Source organism: Prionailurus bengalensis, chromosome C2 (assembly GCF_016509475.1).
Source record: "Prionailurus bengalensis isolate Pbe53 chromosome C2, Fcat_Pben_1.1_paternal_pri, whole genome shotgun sequence".
In the NCBI taxonomy this organism is placed as follows: domain Eukaryota; kingdom Metazoa; phylum Chordata; class Mammalia; order Carnivora; family Felidae; genus Prionailurus; species Prionailurus bengalensis.
Window position 1 is genome coordinate 34,882,496 of NC_057350.1, and position 25,934 is coordinate 34,908,429.

Genomic DNA, 25,934 nt, shown 5'->3' on the forward strand with positions numbered 1-25,934 from the left:
GAATCAACTCAGTCAAACAGTTTGGAACTGTTTTTGCATATAAAAGGCATTTGGCTACATCCATTAAATTTTTCTCTTAAAAGTAAATTCCTTTTTAGAACCATATTAATGGATCTGTTTGAAAAGAGTAATCGTGTAATGGCTTACACCTTATCATTGAGCCTTAAAGAAAACATAAGAGCTTAAAATGCATACATAATTATCAAATGCAAAGCATTTATCAACATGCTCCAATAACTTAAAAGACAGAGATGTGAGTTCAAACATACATAGAAGCCTTGAAAATAACCCTAAATAATATATTCATGAGGTATCTTCCCTATTCCTTGTTCCTAAGGACATTGATCCTGCTTCTAACTCATGACAATAAGAAATATTACCTCACTGAAGATTCCATGATGAAACAGAAATTGTGGCTTAAAAAAAAAAAAAAACAAAAAAAAACCAGTATCCCTTACAGGTCAGTATGTAGAGATTTAGTTTTCTTTTTCCCTTCTCCTAACCTCAGTAACACATGATAAAACAAGAACTCACTACTATATTCTACTGGCTACAGATGATGGACTCTGATAATGTGTAGAGCATATCGGGTACACTATGATGTAAAATATAAAACTGGCAGAGAAGAGAGAAGTTGAACATTACTATAAAAGTTATAAAAATAAAAATTAATTTTCCTAGAAATATTGGAACAAGCATTTATTTAAAGATTTGTTGTTCTCACTTTATATGGGTGTTCTGGATCCCAGTGTATCCAATCGTAATTCACATTTTCACCTTCACGAGTCACATACTTCGCCCATGGTGAAATACGATACAAGATCTCTCCACTTTTACTCCTAATAACTACCTAAAAAGAGAATGAGATGTTATTGCTTTAAAATACTTCAAAAGCTCTAAGATAATGCCTAATTAAGAGTTTATGAGCACTGCTACAATTAAGAAAAGGAGGAATGGTCTTAAGAATCTAAACTACCACACTGATGTGTGGCCTTAAAAATGTTTAAATTCTATGGAGTTTACTTTCTCATCTCATCTGTTATAGTATATGATTATTTAAGTAGATTCCAACTTAAATATTTTATGATTCTCTGGCAACTGCCAACATTGCCAACCAACCATTAGAGTGCTTAATTAAAGTAAACATAAAATAGATAGTAAAAAAAAAAAAACAAGAATATTATTTGGAAGCTACTGTCAATAAATTAATCATCAAGAAGAAATAATCTTACTGTATTTAAAAAAAAGTAATGAGCTATATTGCCATCTCTTGCATTTCTTTTTCATAGCAATCATAAAATTTTCAAGAAGCTAAAGGAGAAAAATGGATTTTGATTAGCATTTGTATTGTGCACAGGCACATATACATATATACATACATACATACATACATACATACATACACACACAGATACCACCCTGCAAATATTTTCCACCATTTTCAACTTCCTCTGCACCCTATTCCAAGTATGCTTTACCATATTAAACCAATAATTTCCCCCTTTAAACATCCATTCCTATATTTGTCAATAGAATCCCTATTATTATCACTAATAAAAAAAATCAATAAAATGCAAATCCACCCTTTTAGAGAGGATACTAAATAAAGGACCTTGAATTGATCAACAAGGTTAGATAATAAAGTGAGTCACATGAGCAGAGCTTCCAAGTGAATGAAATGGTACCTTTTTAAGAAAGTTTTTTAATTAAACCTTCTAAAAGATGGTATACAATGATGAAAATTGTTCAGATTAGGAGCTATAACATTAGCATTGAGAGAGAATATATTCTTCAGTCTCCTTTAATAGTAAAAAGTCTAGTGTGCATAATCATTAGAAATTAAATATGTGTATAATACTTTACAGTTTAGAAAGGACTTTCATCATCATATCTTACTAGATTCTAGAGAAACTTTATAACCTAAATATTACATGAGATTGAATTGCCAAAAGTCCCAAAGTCACCGAGTAGCAGAGCCAAAGCTGAACACAGAGCCTCTGATACTCACTTCCTTACTCTTAACAGGTAACCACTGCACTTCCTACAGATACTAAAAAATAAATAAATAATAAATCCTGATTTATGATGGAGGGGGCAGGTTAGTGGTGAAAAGGAATATCTAACTTAGACGAACAAGATTCTTTTTCCTTCATTATTATTATATCCACTGATTGAAGCCAATGACAGCCAAATATTTCTATCATTCAAATCATTATCACCAAAAAATGAATAGGATTAATCCACTTCAGTAGTAGTTCATCCCAAAAATATATGTCCCTTGAGCCACATGAATTTCTGGTATAATATATAACAGTAATATGTTTAAAGCATATTACTTTTTTCTCACTCATCAACTGAGTACAAGCTATGGGAAAGTAAAATATTAGAAATCGGTTTTCAATAAATAGCACTTTGCCTAATCCACCCATCTGTCTTTTCTCTCTTTTGTTAAATGGCTCTACAGTCCCTGCAAAGGATGATCATGAACCCACAATTATTTGTGAAGGTATCTGTTGGCAGAGAGAATGTTTGAAACTTTAAGTAGCTGGCATCAAGAATCTCCTCATGCTAAACGTAATTTTCATTCTTTAGAACACTGCTTGTACACGTCTTTAGACAACATCATTAGAACACTGCTTGTACACATGCCTTCAGAGGCTACTGTGTGATGTATGTTGAAAGGAACAGTCCCTCTGTGGGTCTCTAATATTCCTACATATTTTCCTGGGTAGGCCAAGAATGCAAGGCCCTGACAGTTACTGACAAAAGCCATTTCTCAGAGTTGTGTTTGTGGCATGCTACCCTGAGGAATGAGATAATGTCTGCCTTCAAGATACAGAATAGGCTTGCTTATTGCTTGCTATAAAAGAATGGATTCCCCAAGATGAATGTTCCTGAGGTATGATGCAAACCAACTGTGTCAGCAGCATCCATCTGGACCGTGTGGTGTCACCCATGGGATTTGAAAACAAAGATAACCAATGCAAATATGATGCTCATACTGTTTACTCTGCTGTTACTAATAAAATCATTTGTCTCTGACCCAGGAGTCCTGTGCATTCTGCCAGGTTCCATAAAATAGTAACAAGTAATAAGCTTGTAGGTACGGTAAAATCAAACTCTACACCTGACAAAGGATTATTTAATCATTCACTGAGTGACCTCAATATTCTTGTTTCCAAAAGTTCTATTTCTTCCCTCACTAATAGTCTATTAGTATTGTTACTTAGGGTAGAAAATTTTAAATATCCAATTGCCTCTTTCCTTTTCAGCGACAGAATTATAACCCAGGTACTTCAATGACATGTAAAGCAAAGCTTGTCATCAAATCTGAAATACTTATCTGTGATCATTATGTAAAAGGTAAGTAAAATCTCTTCTTTAGGCCCCTGATTTGGAGGCTTCTTTCTTACTTCAGTTTTTCCTAAGCACTCACCTGTAGAAGCCACCTCACCTTGGTTTTTTTTTTTTTTTTTCATTTGCTGTCCTTAAATTGTTGTGGTAATCAGCTAAGAGTATTATAAGAAATCTAAATAAATCTAACTTGAGAGAAGTTCTAACGAATAAGGAATATAATCTTTCTGAACTAAGTTTTGCACACATTTGGGGAGGTGCAATACCTAGATTTTGGCTCTCATGAGTTCAGATTCAGATAAAAAGATTTTTAGATGATGAGATAAGACTTTACATCACTTAATTTATAACCTCAAAATAGCATATGGTATATAGCAAACTGAAAAGAGATAGCCAGATCGATCTTTCAAGGATAATAAGTCTAACAGCTGAAGTATAAGAATTCTCTTGAGACTCTCAAATTAAAAGGCTTATACACTGCTAGTATAAGTGTAAAACAGTATAAAAGCTCTGAGGAGCAATTTGGCAATATGCCTAAAAAATTTTTTCAAAAATTCTCAATGACTCAGCAATTCTAATTATAGAAACTTGCCATGGAAGTAATCAGAGATGTGTCCAAAGAACTATATCCTTGTCTACTGACCTTCATGTTACTTTTATTGGCAGAGTGAATGACTGAAGAATGTATAGCTGTAAAAACTGTAGCAATGAATTATATTGAAGGTTGTAAGAATATTCTTTCAAGTTATGAAAAAGAATGGGCTGCATCTTCCAAATGTAAATGCATACAAACCCATGGACTGAAGTATTCAAACAAATAGAAAAAAAAATATTTAGATAGTTGGCTATGGATAGATTATTAGCAGCTTTTGTTGGCAGTTTCTATATATTACTTCATTTCATTTATATAACTTTGTTGATCAGAAACAAATAAGGACTGTCAATACATTTATACAACTGCATATACATTTGTAGAGCTGTGCTACTCAAGTTGCATATTATGTACCTTAAATATATTGACAGTGTCAGAAATAAAACTCCAAAAATATATCAAATTACTTTAAAGGAATATGCTAATGAAGATAATATTGTGATGAAGTTTTTATAGGGCAAATAGGTACTTTTAAAAATTATAACATTTTCTTAGATTATAAAGTATTAGCAGGCTCATTTTTTAATAAGCCAAATTATCTCTTTGACTTATGGGAAGCTGCCATCAAAAGATGTTACTAAACAAACAAGTATAAAAGAAACCTCTACCTGTGCAAAAGCCAAATTGACTTACTGACTATATGCAGTCAAATTTTATTTAGAAAATGTCATTTAGAACTGACATAAACAATGTAAGGAAGTTTGGTAAAATAGAAAAGATCATTAAAAAAAAATGTCGGGCACCTGGGTGGCTCAGTCGGTTAAGCATCCGACTTCAGCTCAGGTCATGATCTCGCAGTCCATGAGTTCGAGCCCCAGGTCCAGCTCTGTGCTGACAGCTCAGAGCCTGGAGCCTGTTTCAGATTCTGTGTCTCCCTCTCTCTATGATTCTCCCCCATTCATGCTCTGTCTCTCTCTGTCTCAAAAATAAATAAACGTTAAAAAATAAAAATAAAAAAAAATTTAAAAAATGTGTGTGTGTGTGTGTGTGTGTGTGTGTGTGTGTTCATTCATTCTAGGAGTATCTGTTGAAATGCTTCTTGCCAGAGAATAATGTTCCTATGGACTGAAGAATTACTGACATAACATGCTCCTCAGGTGGTCAACAATTGCTTATAAAAACAGTGGAAGTGTTAGCGTACTCTGGAGAATGGTATTGAATGTAACTCTGGGTTTCATGAATGAATGTGTTGAAGACCAAGAGAAAAGACAGACATGTTGAATATTATAATTCAATTTGCCCAAATTATACTACTAAAATTACAACTATGTGATACGTGGTAAACTTTTCCTTAAAAAAAAAAAGTGTACAAGGAGCATTAATTTAAAAGATATTTATAAAAATAACCATTTAGTGGGGCACCTGGGTGGCTCAGTTGATTAAGTGTCTGACTCTTGTCATTGGCTTAAGTCATGATCTCACACTTCGTAAGTTCGAGCCCTGTGTCGTTCTCTGCGCTGACCATACAAAAACCTGCTTAGTATTCTGTCCCTCCCTCTCTCTACCCTGCCCCCTCTCCTGCTCTCTTTTGCTCTCTCTTGCTCTCTCAATATAAGTAAATAAAAACTTTAAAAAAATAACTATTTAATGGGGTACAGGTTAAATAACCAAGCAAATTTACAAAGCAATGTTGTCTTCACTTTTAAATTATCTCTAATTTATAGAACATCTAAATTAATACTATATATAAAAATATATAAATATAATAAAATATATTGATATATTATATGTTATGTATTAATATATATGGAAATATATATTATTATAGTCATACCAATGTGTAATGCTGAATATCAGTATTCTGTCTGCATGTGTTTAAAATGTTACTCAAATATATATATATGTATATATAAATATATATACTTGTACAGAGAAAGAAAAATGTACATACATAGAAAATATATTGTAATTTATTCTTAAGTAATTTTTAGAAGTGCATGGAAAAAAAATTTAAAAAACCAGATTTTTAGAAAAGGTAGTTGCCATTCATAATTAAGTAGGAAAATAAGTGATATTCCAGAGGAGAATGTGATGATTCTATCAGTGAGCAGAATCCTGAGGAAATGTTTTAATGTATACAAATAATATAGTATAAATAAATATCATCTTGGGGCGCCTGGGTGGCTCAGTCGGTTGACTTTGGCTCAGGTCATGATCTCGCGGTCTGTGAGTTAGAGCCCGGCGTCGGGCTCTGGGCTGACAGCTCAGAGCCTGGAGCCTGTTTCACATTCTGTGTCTCCCTCTCTCTAACCCTCCCCCATTCATGCTCTGTCTCTCTCTGTCTCAAAAATAAATAAACATTAAAAAAAAATAATAAATAAATAAATAAATAAATAAATAAATATCATCTTAAACAAACACATAGAATTATTAAAACTTTAAAATAGCTGAATATATTTTCAAAAACAGCTTCTACATCTCATTTTAATTCAACAAAAATTTTACTACTAATCATTGTTGAAAAATGATGTAGGAGTATACATTTTTTTTTTCAGTTTTGTTTGTTCTTCCTGCTTGGATCAGTTTTAAGATTCACCAAGATTATATAAGAATGAATCACTTTGCCATTTTGGGAGGTTCAAAAATGGCCCCTCAAAAGATGTTCACAGCCTACACTCTGGAATCTGTGAATGATACCTTATGTGGCAAACAAACAAACAAACAAACAAACAAACAAAACCAGGATCTTTTCAGATATGATAAAAGGATCTTAAAATGGAGACATTAACCAGATTATCCAAGAAAGAAATCACATTTATCATTATAAGTGGGAAACAGGGATATCTATGAATAGACAGAAGAGAAAAAAGCAATGTGACCAAGGAGGCAGAGACTGGGGTGTTGCAGGCACTAGCCAAACAGTGCCAACAGCCACAAAAAGCTGGAAGTGACAAGGAAGAAAGTCTCCCCTAGAGCCTCCAGAGGGAGTGTGGCCATTCCAACACCCTGATTTCAGACCAATGATACTGACTTTGAGCTTTTGGCTTCCAAAATTGTGAAAGAAGAAATTTCTACTATTTAAAGCCACGAACTTTGTTCAGCAGCCACAGGAAACTAAATTAGGAAGAAAACATTAGAAGCAATCATAGTTTAAGAATAAAATGGAATGTATTTAAATTTAGCTAAGCTTTGTCAGTGCTAGAAAGAGTTAAAAGATGAAGTTATTTTAATGAATAGTCTAAATAACACATTTTATCTTATTAACTGCCTACTCCCAAAAAATATACCAATGCATTTCAGTAACCTTCACTAAATGAGGTTTAGTCTCCTTGACAATTCCCAGGAAAAGTAAACTCCTTCAGAATAAATGCTGTTGAGCTTCAGAACTGATAGGAGCCCACAAAAAAAAAAAAAAAAAAAAAGTAAATTTTTAATACACAGTTTTTATTTCTAGTCTACTCCCATGTAATTATATTCAGAGACTGAATAAAAAGAACTATTCTACATGATGGAAATAAAAGCTCTGAATTCACCACAAGCAAAGGCTAGAGAGCTATTTTTTCTACCTTGTATCTGATATATTTGCTTCATTAAACAGAGATGAGACTATTTCAATAATCAGTTGCCAATAATAATAAAAATATTTATTGAAGAAATTGCATTCTGAATTTTCAATTAGGGATCTTAGAAACACTACCCGATATTAAACGTATTTCATTGTGAATTTTGAGTTTATATTTCAATTAATTGAGGGAAAAAACAAGATATCAATAAAAGTATCAAGGTAGTTTTCCATTTATAATAAACCTATAATATGCAACTATTTTATAGATGAACCTTCATAAAATTACATATATTTGATTGGTAAAATTATACAAATCAGGGTTATATATGAGCTATAACTGACATTACCATTGTTTATAAACTGAGACCACTATGGGTACCAAATAAACATTAACTTTGTTATTTGAATTTTTAAAAAGATCTTGTTAATTTTATCTGAATACTAAAGTTCATACATGTTAGATATCTCCATTTTTTGTTTGATAATTTATATCATAACTTTATTTAATCAAACAACCTTACATAAGCCATGTGCATACACGATCATCATAAAAATTTATCACATCCTAAAAGACACATGCACATTGAAAGTGAGGGTGTGGAGAAACATTTATCAGGCAAATGGATGTGAAAAGAAAGCTAGAGTAGCAGTACTTACATCAGACAAATACACTTTATTTTTTTGATATTTTTTTAAGTTTATTTATTTTGAGACAGAGACAGCACTAGTGGGGGAGGCAAAGAGAGAGGAAGAGAGAGAATCTTAAGAAGGCTCTGCGCTGTCAGCACAGAGACCAAAGAGGGGCTCAAACTCATGAAACCGCAATATCATGACCTGATGTGAAACCAAGAGTCGAACGTTTAGCCGACTGAGTCATTTAGGTGCCACTCTTTTTTTTTTTTTTTTCAAAATAGACTTTAAAACAAAGATTGTCACAAGAGACAAAGGACACTCACATATAAAATTTAAGAAACAAAACAAATGAACGAAGAAAGGGAGACAAAGAAACAGACTCTTGACTACAGAGAACAAACTGATAGTTACCAGAGAGGAGGCTGATGAGAGATTGGGTAAAATAGGTGAAGGGAATTAAGTGTACTCTCATCTTTATGAGCACTGAGTAATATATGGAACTGTTGAATATATGTTGAATATGTTGAATATATGTTGAATATATGGAACTGTTGAATCACTGTAGTATCCACCAGAGACTTGTATAACACAGTATGTCAACTACACTGGAACTAAAATTAAAAAAAATAATAATAACAAAAAATTATCATATCTTTTGATGCACTTTATATCCACATTGTTCAGAGACTGAGGTAAATGGAAAAGAGAGTAAATGATTAGATTAAGTCTCTGGGCTCTTATGTTATGCAGTATGAGACAATATACAAAAGACAAAAACAAAACAAAACAAAACAAAACAAAACAAAAAAAAAACCTGTGATATCCTTCCAAGTAGCTGTACTAAGAAAAAACAGAAATCAGTTGAATTTTGAAAGCAATAACCTACTGTTTAATTTTCATTGACTCTCATTATTTTAGCTTTGTGTGGATTTTTTTATCTTAAAATAATGCATTACAATTCATTTTGTTTTCTTTCATAAGAAACAAGAAATCTTTCCAATGTGGAATCCAGTAACAATGCTTGAGTAGAAACAGTTAAAGTATTTCTGTCAAAAAATGAAGCCACTATTTAAAAAAAAATGTTTTTAAAAGAAAAGATTAAACATACTGGCTATGGAAAATAAATCTGTAAACTGACACAAAGTAGCATCTGATCAAATTATATCAAACTTTGACATCAATGACACCAATGTACAGAACAAAAAGAGACTATATTTGAGGTATAACACTAATAGCTACTTTGCTCCTGATTTAGCACCAGCTGTAGAATGACAGAGATATAAACATCCATTTCTGTAATACTTTTACATGGGAGAGAAAAGACCTCAGAATTTTATAAAAAAAAGAAATACATGAAGATCAGTAGTTGCTCCTTTAAAAGCAGGTTTTTATTTTTAAAAGCAGAATGATTTTTAAAGGGACAGATGCTGCTGTACTTAAAACAACGAGTATTACTCCCAAAGGTTTCCACCCCAGATCCCCAACCTTCTAGTCTAGTTAAGAAGTATTACAACCATAATATTTTTTCTGTCTCTGCCTTTGACTGAGGCAAATCTTTAAAGAAATAAAGAAACAACGAAGTAGAACTGATAAAGTGTTCGCTTCATTTCAAGTACATTACCTGAACAAAAACCTTATAAAGTGAGGTCACTATAAAAAGACAAAATCCAAAGGGATTATGCGAGATTTAGGAAGCAGGCATTGAAAAGGATACCCCTGAGCAAGTGAGAATAACTACTCCTAAGTGAAAAGAATAGGAACAATGCTGAAATGTTGTAATCGGGTAAAGATTGATTAAGTGTCTTAGACTAGAAAACAAATGAATTACACATGATATAAAAATATAGGATTTAAACTTCCAAGATATTGAAAGATCAATAGAGTAATAAAAGAAAAAAGCTATGAAAAGGGGAAAAAATCAGTGAGTTTTCATTACTGAAAAAGTGTGCTTCAAAGAGACTCATCCATGTGCAGTGAAGGCTAGAATTCTATTAAGTAAACAGAGTTATAATCTGGTATAATGCCAATAGAAAAAAATCTGAGAAGTATTTTCAGAAGTGCTAGGATAGGGGAGGGTACTATCATAAGATGAGTTAAAGTTCTCTTTAAAAATATTAAGTATAATTACAAAAGTCTATATGGTAATAAACTGAATCATTTGAAAGAAAGAATATGATTCTTAAGCCATCACATGAAGTGCTATTGCAATGAGGTAAACTATAAAGTATGGGAGGAAAAGAGAAATAATTCAGTCCCTAGAAGGTATGTAGAGAAATTCCAGAGATATAGGTATCTCTGGATAGACACAAAGTTCATAATAGATGATAGATATACATAGATAGATAGATATACAGATAGATATAAAGTTCATAATGGTAAAAATTATAAGATTTGAGAAAACATACAATTATATGTTTAATACATATTGAGACAAATATCTCCCAGAATGTAATTGATAACTACTAAGAAAACAGTTAATGATGAAAAGAATTCTTCCTGAATATTTAACATTCTTTATATGCTAAGCTATCATAATAGAGATTACAACATTAACAGTCTTTTCTCTCTTTTCACCCACAGAAGACATGTATTTTCCTAGGTACACATGCTATCAGGGGAAGAACAACAAATAAGTATGTATAAATATTGATAAGGAAATAAGTATACCCATCAAGAAATGAGAAAGCAATCAAACAGATGATTAAATGGGGGAATAGAAAACTACATGTGAAATGGAACTCAAGATAAACACTTGGATAATTTCTTGTCAGCCGATTTTACAGCGTTTTTAAAGTTTTTATTTCAATTCCAGTTAGTTAATGCACAGTGTAATACTAGTTTCAGGTGTACAATAGTGATTCAACAATTCCATACATCACCCAGTGCTCATCTCAACAAGTGTACTTCTTAATCCCCATCACCTACATAAGCCATCCCCCCAACCGCTTCCATTCTGGTAACCATTAGTTTGCTCTCTATAGTTGAGTCTGTTTCTTGGTCTCTCTCTCTCTCTCTCTTTCTCTCTCTCTCTCTCTCTCTCTCTCTCTCTCTCTGTCTCTGTCTCTGTCTTTAATTTTTATTTAATTTCTAGTTAGTTAACATACAGCACTATATTGGTTTTAGGAGTAGAATTCAGTGATTCATCACTTACATACAACACCCAGTGCTCACCATAACAACTATCCTCCTTACTACCCATCACCCATCTAGTACATCCTCTACTTACCTCCCTCCGTATTAGTTTGTTTCCTTCTTTCTTTTTCTCCCCCTTCCCATATGTTCATCGATTTTATTTCTTCAATTTTACTGAGTGAAATCATGGGGTATTTGTTTTTCTCTGCGGACTTATTTCACTTAGAATTACACTCTCTAGCTCTATCCATGTTGTTGCAAATGGCGAGATTTCATTCATTTTTTGTGGCTGAATAGTATTGCTTTGTTTACATATACCACTTCTTCTTTACCAATTCAGCAGTCGATGGACACTTGGGCTGCTTCCATATCTTGGCTATGGTAAATAATGCTGCAATAAACATTGGGGTGAATGTATCCCTTTGAATTAGGGTTTTTGTATATCTTTCAGTAATTGCTGCATAATAGGGTAGTTCTATTTTTAACTTTTGGGGGCACCCCCATATACTCTTTTCCATAGTGGCTAGACCAGTTTGCATTCTACCAACAGTTTAAGAGGGTTCCTTTTTCTCCACATCCTCGTCAACACTTGTTGTTTCTTGTGCTTTTCATGTTAGCCATTCTGACAAGTGTGAGGTGACATCACACCGTAGTTTTGATTTGCATTTTCCTGATGATGAGTGATGATGAACATCTTTTCCTGTGTCTGTTGACCATCTGGGTGTGTCTTCTTTGGAGAAATGTCTGTTCATGGCTTCTGCCCATTTTTTCATTGGATTGTTTTTTGGGTGTTGAGCTCTGTAAGTTCTTTACATGTTTTGGATACTAACCCTTTATCGGATATGTCATTTGCAAATATCTTCTCCCATTCTGTAGGTTGTCTTTTAGTTTTGTTGACTGTTTCCTTTCTGTGCAGAAGCTTTTTATTTTGATACAGTCCCACTGGTTTAATTTTGCTTTTATTTCCCTTGTCTCAGGGGACCTATCTAGGAAAATTTGCTATGGCTGATGTCAGAGAAGTGACTGCCTGTGCTCTCTTCAAGGATTTTTATGGTTTCAGATCTCACAGCTAGATCTTTAATCCATTTTGAATTATTTAAGTGTATGGTGTAAGAAAATGGCCCAGTTTGATTTTTTGCATGTAGCTGTCCAATTTTCCCCATATCACTTATTGAAGAGACTGTGTTTTTCCCATTGGATATTCTTTCCTGCTTCATTGAAGATTAATTGGCCATATAATTGTGGGATCATTTCTGGGCTCGCTATTCTGTTCTATTGGTCTCCGTGTCTATTTTTGTGCCATTAGCATAATGTCTTGATTACTGCCACTTTGTAACATAACTTACAGTCTGGAAATGTGACACCCCCAGTTTTGTTTTTCTTTTTCAAGATTACTTTGGCTATTTGAGCTCTTTTGTGGTTCCACACAAATTTTAGGATTTTTCATTCCAGTTCTATGAAAAATGCTGTTGGTATAATGGATTGCATTACATACATAGATTCCTTTGGGTAGTATAGACATTTAGAAAAATTATGTTTTCATAATCCATGATCATGGACTATCTTTCCATTTGTTTGTGTCATCTTCCGTTTCTTTCATCAATGCTTTATAGTTTTCGGAGTACAGGTCTTTTACTTCCTTTGTTAAGTTTATTACGAGGTATTTTATTATTTTTGGTATAACTGTAAATGGGATTATTTTCTTAACTTCCCTCTCTGCTGATTCATTATTGTGTATAGAAATGCAACAGAATAGGGGCCTCTGAGTGGCTCAGTAGGTTGAGCATCCGACTTTAGCTCAGGTCATGATCTCGTGGTCTGTGAGTTTGAGCCCCGCATCAGGCTCTGTGCTGACAGCTCAGAGCCTGGAGCCTGCTTTGGATTCTGTGTCTCCCTCTCTCTCTGCCCCTCCCCTTCCCTCAATCTCTGTCTCTCTCTCCCGAAAAAAGAAACAAAAAATTACAAAAAAAAAAAAATAATAATGAAATGCAATGGATTTCTGTATATTGGTTTTGTGTCCTGCAAGTTTACTGTAGTTTTTTGGTGGAGTCTTTTCACATAGAGTCTCATGTCATCAGCAAAAGGTGAAAGTTCTACTTTTCCCTACTGATTTGGATGTCTTTTCTTTTTGTTGTCTGATTGCCATGGGTAGGACTTCCAGCACTATGCTGAATAAAGTGGTGAGAGCAGACATCCTGTCTTGTTCCTGACCTTAAAGGAAAACTCTCAATTTTTCCCCATTAAGGTTGATGTTAGCTGTGGGATTTTCAGATATATACCTTTACCCTGTTGAGGTATGTTCCCTCTAAACCATTTATGAAGGGTTTTTATCCTGAATGAATATTGTACTTTGTCAAATGCTTTTTCTGTGTCTATTGAAGTGATCATATGGTTCTTATACTTTCTCTTATTGATGTGATATATCACATTGATTGATTTGCACTAACAATGTTTTGTAGGTCATATAATAAGGCAAAGTATCAAAGCAAAGGTGGTAACAGTAAAGATGGGAAGAAGGAGTGGTGATTAATAGGAGTCTTCACAATAGAGCTACTTATATTAAACCTTAGTAGTTCAGGTGTATTTAAATTATTAAACATAGATACTCCCATGTTATGTAGAAAAGACAGGCACAGGGAAGCAAACAAGCCTTGATCTCCAAGTTCTCTTAAGAAGGAGACAAGAGCTCTGGAGAAGCAGTAAACTTCTTTGGCAGTGTAGTCTATAAGGCATAGTTTAGAGAATTGCCCATCTCACATTTTGAGTGAGGCTCAGAGAATATACATGTAGTAAGATACAATGACCTATATTTGAGTGTTTAAAAAAATTATCTATCTATCTATCTATCTATCTATCTATCCATCTATCTATCTATATCTGTCCATGAGACTTTTTTTCCCAGTCAGAGCATACTGAGTCACGTGGAGAAATTTATAGTTACTAGCATATTAGCATAGGTAAAGATGAACAGACTGCAGAGTAAAGAAACCAAACAAACAAAAAAAAAAAACAAAGAAACAAAACAAACAAAAAAAACCCCACATTAAATTGAAGAGAATTAAACATAAATGTTGACATTTAACATATATTTGACTGTGCTGCTCAATAAAATAACTTACTTTAAAGGTAAATATTTAAATCATAAAAAGATTATATAGTATGTGCTTTACCATGAGAAAAAGGTTATGTCCTGTAGGCATACCTATATTCACTAATATTTGAAGGCATACTCTGCCAAAGTGCAAATACTTCTATTAAATATAACCAAAAATAATACCTACTTTAACAGTCATAAAATGCAATTTCCTTCCTTTTTCTGGCACAGCATTAAAGGATCAAATACTAAATAAAAGCCCTATAAAAAAAAACTGATGCCTACGTAATTTAGAGGACAAAAGTATGAACTACTTTTATTAAAAAAAAAAAATACTCCTAAGGAAAAATGACAGTATTCAATTCCCCAGACTTTATAATAATATTTAAAATCTAGTATGCCCAGATTGAAGGACAAGAGAAGGTTATAAAATAAGTGTAAGATATTTCACAGTACTTGGCTATAAGGAAAAGAAAGTCTGCTAATGCATTTAAAGTATTTCTAGAATTAGTGTTGACATAAAGAAAGCAATCAGGCAACAGATATTTACGGACAGTCTGATTTTCTAGATACCTGTGTGATTCACCTCTATAAGCACTAAAACTGAAAGAGGAAAATAATATATATTTTTTAAAGGTAGCTCTCTAAAATGTATTATACATTCCCTTGTGGCTTTAACAGAGGGAATTAAACACTTGTTGAAATTGATTTGTATATGCTGAACTGTGACATGTTTGAAATATGAACATTTTCCTCCTGAATTCAGTAAAGAGAATATTAGACTTTTTTATATGTGTCTTTGGCAGCAGTTTTCAACCCTGGATGTGCAATGAGGACTACCTGAGGAACGTTTTAACATAAAGATGACCGAGCCCTATTTATATCCAGTTACCACCACCACTACCTGTCGCCCTTGATTCTGATTCTGTGGTCTGCAGTCTCACGCCTTAGCAGATAAAAGCCAGACCTGAGAAAGCAAAAAATAAAGTGGATACAAGAACCAGTGTCCCACTGATGAAAGGACAGGTTTTTATTCAAAAACCGAAGGAAAGGAGACGGGGAGGAAGGAAAACTCACATCAGAGTTATATGGAACGGATTCTCTAAACCTTGATAGTAACGAATACCTTTTACAGATGATAAAATATATTTTGCAATGAAATTTGTCTCAATCTCTACTTTATTTAAAAAAAAAATTAATGTTTTTATTTATTTTTGAGAGAGAGACAGAGACACAGAGAGACAGAGCACAAGCAGGGGAGGGGCAGAGAGAGAGAGTGAGAGAGACAGAAACTGAAGCAGGCTCCAGGCTCTGGGCTGTCAGCCCAGAGCCTGACACAGGGCTTGAACTCATGAACTGTGACATCATGACCTGAGCTGAAGTCGGACACTCACCGACTGAGCCACCCAGGCGCCCCTCAATCTCTCCTTTAAATTTCTAATTTATTTCTTATTTGGTAGTAATTTATAATGTTTTCTCATTCTTCATAGTCCAGTCTCCCTACTAGTTTCTTATTCTCATTTTGTAAACTTAATCTCACTTCAATTACTAAAGACATCCATGCCGGCTCAAAATTTATTCATTTGTGGTCCTGAGAATGTCTATGAATGTCTTCATACCATCTACTTTTCCTATGTTTTCCACTGTAGCTAGGAATGGCTCTATTAAAGGGTATGGTAAACCTATTCAAGTTTCTGATCTTATCCTATAGTTGTTACCCATTATTTAAAATATTTCACAATTTCTCTACCATGTATCCACACAAATCATTTTTGCAAAACAAAATTTATCATTGCTACTTTAAATGTCATTAGTAAAACTGGGTGATTGTCTTTTCAACACTATTTTCTTGGGAATTCTATTTATGATTTTTTTTTTTTTAGGTTGTAGCAGATATTAGCTCTTCAGTCAGTCAAACCCCTTTCTGACATTCCTTCCTGTAACACAGAGGATGTCAAGCTTAAAAATCACATTTTCCGCACTCCCTTGCAGCTAGGTTTTTGCACCTAGAAGACACACCTATAGGTGCTTTGGGAAGAAGTAACTAGTGTATGAGATAAATCATGAGAAGATCCATCTTCTTTGACTAAACCCCAAATGATGCTTAAACTAATCAAGCGCCATTTTCTCCATAGGCATGAACAGTGGAAAACTCAAAGGTAATTGACATGCCACAATTAATTAGCTCACACATTCATTATTTTCATTTGTACCTCTCTACACATAATTACATACACATTCAGAATCAGCCTGTTGATGAAACACAATCACAGAAAAATGTTTGACCTGGAGGTAGTTCTTTGCTCCCTGCATTTGGTTTCAAAGTTGAAATTTAAAAATTCAAATTTTGTATTCAGACTTGATTATCAAATGAAAAGAAACAGATGTTGACAAAACATCAGAATGCTAGGAGGCAGAGAGAGGATTGAAAGGTGGAGATAATCTGTACCTAAACTGGGATTGATGCAGTACTCTTTCTATGAAAAATTAGAGGAGGATATTCTGACCTAAGACAGGACATGACTTTAAAAGAACACATCAAATTTGGAATATGATACATAGCAGAATCAAAGTAAGTTTGAGAAAATAAGTGGAATAAACAGGCTCATAAGAGGAAAAGTTGGAAGTAGAAATTGGCAACTAATGGCCTAAAGAATTGGAGAATGGACCAAACTTCAAGATTAGATGGGCAAAAATAGAAAACTTCTAAGATGTGTCAAAAAAGTGCCAGCACTAAGACAAATTTCATAATGGTTCCCAAACCTGGACCTAAGACTGATGCTGCCCGGGCCCCTGTGGCCAACCTGAAGTCCTATAAGTTTTGGCAAGCACCCTTAGCCCACATGATTGATGAACTAAATCTTTTTTTTTTTTTTTTTTTGTATGCTTATAGATGATGCGTTATCTCCTACAAAGAGAAATTTGACATGACACCAGGCTCTCCTGCACCGCCCTGGACACCAAAGAACCAGACCCCCTTGCACAACCTCTGAGCACCGTGATAAAGTCTATAGCTGGCACCATTGAGGCTGCAAGTAATCAAGAATTGTCACAGACCACTGCACTCCCTTAACCGATTAACTGCCCTAAATCCCTTTCAAAATCTCTGGGCCAGGCAGAAACCTCAGAGTTGGCTTTTGGAGAAAAGTCCACCTTCTCCCCAGGTGGCTAACCTCCTGAATAAAGCTCTTATTCCCTTCCAATCAAAACTCATCTCTTGAATATTGGCCTTTTGAGAGATGGGCAGCCAAACTTGGGTTTCAGTAACAAGAGAACCAAAAAGCTTTGAAAAGAAAAAGAAAACACCTACAAGATTAATTTTCTTCAGATGTTAAAATTACTTCTGATATAGCCCTGACTCAGGAACAAATGGAATGGATTGCTCCTCAGCTGAGAAGCAAGTGTTTATGAGACAGCTTATAGCTGTTGCTCAAAGAAAAGACCATGCTTATGGGAAAGCTTCCAGTTGCTTTAATCATCAACCAAATATTTATTAAAAGTAAGCACAGTAAAATTATCTATTTGTTAGAAATAGTGTTTCAAGATTTAAAGGTGAGTGAGGTGTTACTTTCATGTCTGACTTACAAATTCATTTGAAAGAACAGTGTAAATATTCACATGAACAAAGACTTGCAAAAATCACCCACTTGCAATTACCAGTGTAAGACATTATGAATTATTATTTCATTATTACTATTATCACAAACCTCAACATGACTGTTTATGAATGTGACTTCTTAAGTCAATGACATAGAATTAATTGGCCATCATACACTAACAATATTTAGCATAATGATAGAGTAAATCCGGTTTAATTAAAATATGCAAATGTCAATGACATTGTTATTTACAAAGGTAACAAACAAAAGGCATTACCTGTATATTCTTCAACTTAACAGTATTTTATTAAATCCTGATGTGTATAGGAAATCAGGCCTATTCTGAGAGGTTGTTTTTGGTTTTGTTTTTAAGTTTATTTATTTTGAGAGAAAGAGAGAACATGCAAGTGCATGTGCAGGGGAAGAGCAGAGAGAGAATCCCAAGCAAGCTCTGCACTATTAGCACAGAGCCCAGCTCGGGGCTCAAATTCATGAACCATGAGATCACAACGTGAGCCAAAACCAAGAGTTGGATGCTTAACTGACTGAGCCACCCAGGCACCCAAAAGTCTTTTTCTCTTAAATTCAGGTGCAGTTTACAATCATGTTTCATTATAGTTATAGGTAACTATAACTATAAATATAAAACTATAACTATAACTATATATATATATATAAAACTATAACTATATATATAGTTCTGAAAGTTAATTTATGAAAATTAAACAAATGAAAACTATCAAACTGATATTAGACGTGAGACTTTTTAAAAAAAAAATTTAATGTTTATTTATTTATTTTGAGAGAGCAACCACACATGTGAGGGAGAAACAGAGAAAGGGAGAGAGAGAATCTGCTGTCAGCGCAGAGCCAGAGGTGGGGCTCAATCTCACAACCATGAGATCAAAATCTGAGCCAAAATGAAGAGTCAGACACTTAACAGACTGATCCACCCAGGCGCCCCTAGATGTGAGACTTTTTTTAAAGTAAAAGAACCTACTTTGACTCTTGCAAAAATTCTTTTTACATGACACGTAAGCAGTGTTCTTGTGATATGGTAATGGTTAAATGAAAAATCTCTAAACCAGAATCCCTTTATATTTTGTAGGCAGAGTTTCAAAGGAGTACAAAACAAAATCTAAGACCATATCCACCAAGATACTCAGCGCTGGTGAACAATTTACAGGTTAAGTCAGAGCACTTCCTAAGGTGCTGATACGGACAGAAAAGAGTATAGAAAAAAGAAAATGTTCTTGTAAACAATGGTAGTGAAGGTAAAGTCTTCATTTTAGTGAAGCACAAAAAACCACCAAATTATTATAAAATTAGGTTAGCTATTAACCCATACAGATTTGTGTGACATATATTAAGTATATTAATAAGTTTTTATTTTTTTATGATAGTTTGTTATGCCACGGTAGAATGCTTTAGGCATCACTTCATTAATATGGGTATAGAGTTGATTCAAGTCAGAAAAATACTAATGTACCTTCTCAGATTTGTAAGATATATTGAATGGGGCGGGGGGGTTAAGTGGGGGAAAGGAGAAGGAAATTGGAAAACAATAAGCATGGAGTAATCATCTATTTATGATAATGCAAAGCATATAAATACAGAGAAGCAGAGTGACAAGCAGAAAGACAGCTTATAAATGCCTAGAAACAGATCAGAAACAACACCCACAAAACCTAAAACAGTAGACGGTAGGAGATGAGTGATTTTGCTGTTTTCTTTCTCCATTTCTTGTTGTTTTAAGTTCTGTTTCTTAACAGACATTATAAATCATGTTTAATAATTTTGCTTTAACAAAAAAGTAAAATCAACTCTCTAAGTAAAAATGAAAACATTTCAAATATGAAAATAAAGTTTCCCTGGATGCAAACACATATCATCAAATGGTCTATAGTTCTCAAGCTTAAACAAATAAATATATGTGCATGTGCAAACAGAAGTTTAACTTTTTTATTAATGTTATAAAATTCCAAAAGAAAACTATTCCAAAGAAAAATATTATTTTTACAGCTATATGCTCAGAAAATTTTGTAAAATGAAAATCTATAAAGAATAATTTAATTACAATTAAATGCCATGCCTTAACTTTCCAAAAGAGGGAGATATAACTCCATTTGCCACAAATGTATCTATTTGATACATAAATGATATATTCAAAGACACAACTTATTGAGTTACTTAAATAATTTTAAGAAAAAACTTTAAATTATGTGTTTATTTTAGCCTTATGATTTTAATTGCCTAAAGAGCACAGTTAAATCTATGAAAAATATCATGATCCACAATAATAAAATGGAAGCTGTTCCAACTCTCTTATGAAACTCTCCATAAGAGGTTTTTGTAGAATAAAAACAAGACAGAAATCTTATACTGTCTGTAATTTGAAAAAACACAAATTCAGAGACCACAGATGTTATAGTTAATAAAAATTGTGAGTTCTTATTGTTATTTGAAAATAAGATTTATTATTCAGAAGAACCAGAGACAGAATGCTGTTTCCTGTAGTTGTTATTAAAAATATGAACATTAAATGCTGTACCTGGGGGCTTCTTACTGAAAACAATGTTCATAAAATTTACTTTATAAATTAAATGAAATCTTTAAAAAAGGCACTGCATCTTTTGAAAAAAAATAAAAAGAACCTAGTTTATAACCTAGTTTCTAAATCAAGAAAAATAAAATCAGCCAATGAATTAAAAAACTCAAAGTAAAAAAACATTTGAGTTATATTATAACCAAGAAGACATGACAGTGATGTCAGAAAGGATATTAGCATTAAATCGCAGATATTCAACTTGATAACAGCAACAGTATCCCTTTCTGAAAAAAAAAAATACATTCTAAAAAGAATGTGAAATTGTTCCAGGTTATACACACACATATACATTCAAATAAGAAATGCAAGTAAGTAAAAACAGTTGAAAACAGGGCACCTATTTATTCAGAATGCTATTTACCATATTTCTTTATTTTATCCACTTTCTATGTAATTACAGTTAAAAATAAATGGTTTGTTTCTCTTGATCAGCATGTGGCCAAATCACCAAGTTTCCACACAATTAAAATAAAGTTTGAGCTAGCTGATTACTATCGCTCTCCCAACTTCAACATAAGTCAGTATATTGCAGAGGAGAGACTAGAAAATTAACATTTCGGTTTGATTATTGTTTCAGCCACTTATGACATTGGACAAGAAACTTAATCCAGCTAACATCCACTTTCTTCAGCTAAAACTGGGAATAATTATAGTATCTATACCTCATAGGCCTATTAAATAAGGTCTATACACCAGAACAAGCTGTTAAGCAAATAAAATGCTTAAAATAGTACCTTTAACATACTGAATACTCAAAATAATACTTTTCAAAATTCCAACTAAAATACTCTAACAATTTAAACTCATAAAGGAAGAATGGTATCCATTAGAAGACTATTCACAGTCAGGAAACATACTGTAAATAAAAGTAACCATACTGATAATATTTTCTTATTTATACTTTAAGCAACAACAGACAATCTATTTTATGATGAGTATGAGCTGGTATTTTGTAGGCACAGAACTTACTAACATGAAGAGGTGCATGATTTTGGGCAAGTTATAACTTCTCTGAAATTCAATTTTCCTAACTAAATCAAGCATGTTTGACGAAGATGACCTCAAAGTTTCCTTCTTGTTTGCAAGCTCTAGGATGCTCATTACAAAGAGAAAGTAATACTGTGTGTATGTGCACACACAGGTTTACATGTATACAGATAAATAGAGAATAACAGGATAATGAGAGTAATAAAAGCAGAATCTGTAAGTTCTGAGGTTATGTAAATAGGTGTTTACTCATAAGGGTTATTTCATTAAAGCAGGGACTTCTAAGCCATTTTGAAGGAGGAAATGGATGTGGAAAGGCAGAAACAAAGAAAATGGGCCATGGAAATGAATAAAATAAAATAGGAAATGAATAAAAGGAAATGAATAAAATAAAATAGATATTCAAAGGTGGAAACAAATTCAATGAGAATAACAAAATGTGATTCTAGAAGATTACACAAACCTCCAAATAAAAAACTGGCAAGCTGAACACAAGAAAGTTTAAAACAGCAACAATTAATTAACTAATGAAGAAAATTGAAATGCCATACTGAAGAGTTTAGGATTAGCTAAAAAAGTACTTATGTTTCCTAAGTAATCCTTCAGAAACCAATAGTATGATATAAATAATAATGACAGATCATTAGATCATTTTTATCTTTTAAACATATCTTCACAAAGTCATTAGGTGGGGCTGGTAAAATATATTGAGCAAATAAACTGGGGAACCAAATATAAAATCAAATAGCTAATTACTAATAGTGAAACAATACCCAAAGTGCCTGACTGACCCCAGCCCAAAGTTACTTCTAAAAGGTCTGTAGTTCCAAACTTGCCACCCACCAAAATCATCCGAAGCTGTTTAAAAATACACATCCCTCTTCCTCTGTGATAGTGATACAAAGCTATCTTTGAAAACTACTGTCTGCTGTGGTGGAAAGGGAAAGCCACTGAAGTAATTCAGACAAAAGGCAATAAAGGCCCAAGCTACAAGTGAAAAGGAACAATAATCCAGAAATCCCACATAGGTAGAATCAGCTAAATTTCTCATCTGATTGAATGTGACAGTAATAGAAAACAAGAAATAAAAGAACTGTAAGTTTACAGTTTTAGGGTACCAGGAGTATGGCAGACCCTTTGAGAATGATAAGGAGACTGGAAGATTATTCTGCCCCACAACTGAAAAAATTAGCTTGTGTCCTTATATTAAATGTCAACTGTATACTTGAATCTCATCAGATTTACCTCACTTAGATAGTTTTGATTCATACATGTAACTGAAAGATATATGTATTTTCACAATATATTCAGAGATTTTTTTTTGCTAATAGTAAGCGACTTAAAGACTGTATGTGCTATATGAATGTTTATGTATGAAAATACTTTGTGTTTATGTATAAGTTTACCTTTCCTCATCCCCCACCCTAGCCCAGAAGAACACAAGCACTGTTAAAATCCAGAACTAAAAAGTTAAACTATATTAATCTCATTATTTACTCTTCTAGATAAAAATGTTTTTTAGCTAATTAGGCCAGCAAAACAGGGCTGCCTAATAAGTCTAAATTATAAAAATCCCTATTTTCAAGTATTTGTTATTTTCAGAGTTTAGTCTAATTTTAATTAGTATCCTACATGTAAGTCTAGTAGAAGTCTTCTCATAAACAAGTAAGGATCATTTACAAACAATATAAAGCACTTAAAGTAAAGCAAACATTTGCTTGGTAAGTATACAATTTACATGTGTGAACTACTGTTTAATAAATTTGAATCACATTAAAGCTAAAGATCCTTTTGCAAAGGCATCTTCCTTTTAGAATACATTCCTCATTACTCATTAGCCTAAGAAATTTGCTTTATCTGTATATTACTTTTAAGTTATGATAAATTAAGACAACTTTTATATTTTTAGGCAAATTTCAGTGTAGTTATGTTTGGACAATTACATAAAACACAAAAAAATATTGTACTACATGTCAAGTCAATATATAGTTGATAATCTTCAGGAGTTATAAAAGCAGAAACAGCCAAATTTGTTCTTGTGACTTGTTAGAGGTCACTGAAAAGACTAAGGGAATTGTCTTCACCGAAATATGAAAGGCTCTCTTGGTTATCGAATGGACAAAAACGTGTGTGCAATATGAGAACAGTATCCAAATTCATTCCAGTGCTCACAGTTTAATACATTTCCTATGATATGCTTTTTCACATTGATTAGATCTTATTGATCATTCACATCCAGTCCTTGTATTTGATTAGTTTCAAAACAACTAGCTTTTCTCATTTCCAATGGTTCCCATCTTCATTAAGGATTCTCTATCCATCTTCACTGTGGTAGTTTCATTTTGGTCTCACCGTCTCCTTGATCTCTCCCATAACATTTCATTAAGATTTCTTTTAAAGTTGTACAGAGATTTTATACATAGTTTCAAGATTCTTAAAATGTAAACTTTGAATAAAATGAATGCTCAAAAAGCACATAAAATCCTTTATAGGAATAAGTGCTGGGCAAAGCACACGCCTTTTACAAACACTCATGAATTTTTAGACATTGGTGGGTGAGCCCATGAACACAACAGCTGAATCTCAGGAAACAGAGCATTTTGTAAGGAGGAAGAACAATGCTGATTTACAGACTCATCAGGTACTGCTTTATTTTAGATTTATAAAATATTTGGCCTGCACTCACAAAATCTGCAAAGATGTTGATTACTGAAATATGGCTCTGACCACTTGCATGCAAAATACATAGCCGATGTTACAGAGAATTAACTTAGTACCAAGCATTGTTGTAAATGCTTTTATACCCTCATCAAGTCTATGGGATACTATTATTAATCCCAGTTTAGGGGAAGGAACTGAGATATAAGAATGATTAGCTGAAGGTACCGCCATTAGTAGGTGCTGGAAACAGCAAGTGAACACAAGCAGTCTGGCTGGAGTCCATATTTATGTGCATTATGCTTTTACCATGACTCAAGAGAACATGGAGAAATTTATCCTCTGAAATAAAGGTAGTACTGGCATGGATGTAAAGCCCGAACCATCTAATAGGCAGAGTTCACAGGAGTAATGTCACGTGGTATCAGGACGCAGATGTATTTGGATATTCAGGTGAGACATGGTACTATGATGAATAATGTTATTGGGCAGTATACTCAAAAAGATGATTTGTTCTATAGATGGATTATGAAAGGACAAAAATTTAAATAATTAAATATGTACCTTAAGAGAATAAAAACAATCACCATATTTCCTATTTATTATAAATACGAAAAAAAAACCAGAAAACTGACATCTACTTGAGTACCATTTATGTGAAAAATTTTTGAAATACAAGTTACATTTTTTTTAATGCAAACTTGGGAATACCCAAACGGCTCAGATCTGTAACTTGCTCAAAGCCATAAATGGCATATAATAAACTTATATATTTCAAAGTCCTTTATCCCACCTCTATATAAAATAATTCATCATGACACCTAGTTAACAAAATAGTAAATGAACTCTTAGTAAACACTGACTTAGTTATTCCAACTTCCTCCCAGATGCTTTGCTTTTAAGAAAACTGCTACAGCAGGGCTCCCAGCACTGGCTTAATATAAAGTAACTACATGAATCCATACGTCCTAATCTTGTATTATGGGAAAATGGCTGAGGAATTCTACAACTGTGATTATATAAGTGTCACCAATTAGCGTCATTTGACGTGGAGCAGTGAAAGAGCATACTTTGGGTAGTAAGAAAATAGGGATTTAATGGAGAGTTTCCCTGCTCAACAAAATAAAATATAAATCCTGTTCAAGCACTCTCTTATCGCCCCTTGCCCATATTCTTCAAAATCATAATTAAAACAGTGTATATAACTAATCCAAAAAAAATCACATTTTTTAGGGGACTTTGAGATCTACAAACAAACCCAAAAAAAGAAAGACAAAGAAATAAGATTTGAGGATGCAATCCTGTTTTTTAAAGCAATATCAACTAGAGGCAAATGCTACACAGTAACAGAGTCCTTTGAGCAGTTCTCAGTGTGGGCCTCACACTAGCAGCACTGGCATCATCTGGGAACTTGGCCATTGCAAATCTTCAAGTTCATCTCAGATCTACTGAATCAGACACCCTGGGCAGTGTCTTTTTACAAGCCCATGCTAACATTTGAGAACCAGTGCTTTAGGGTACTGTTACACAGGTTGTTGTGAACATGGCAGGTAGATGGCATGGAATTGGGGAGTGGAGAGTTTATGGGGGGAGACAGTATTTGCAGTGTGATCACCATGGTACCCACCCACTGACAGCCATGCAATTGAGGGGAGTGAGTTGAGAAAAGGGTAAGACCACTGAGCAGAGGAGGTGAAGGAACTGAGAGGCCA

At 33.4% G+C, this 25,934-nt stretch overlaps 1 protein-coding gene across 2 annotated transcripts in view; it reads right to left on the reverse strand.

The window, feature by feature from the left end:
- GBE1 (1,4-alpha-glucan branching enzyme 1) overlaps positions 1 to 25,934 on the reverse strand; it is a 283,180-nt gene that overhangs the window by 154,278 nt on the left and 102,968 nt on the right. For both annotated transcript variants that reach the window (XM_043593882.1, XM_043593881.1), the window contains exon 4: positions 725 to 850. In XM_043593882.1, coding sequence (XP_043449817.1) covers positions 725 to 850 — 126 coding nt within the window. The remainder of the gene's footprint in view (positions 1 to 724; positions 851 to 25,934) is intronic.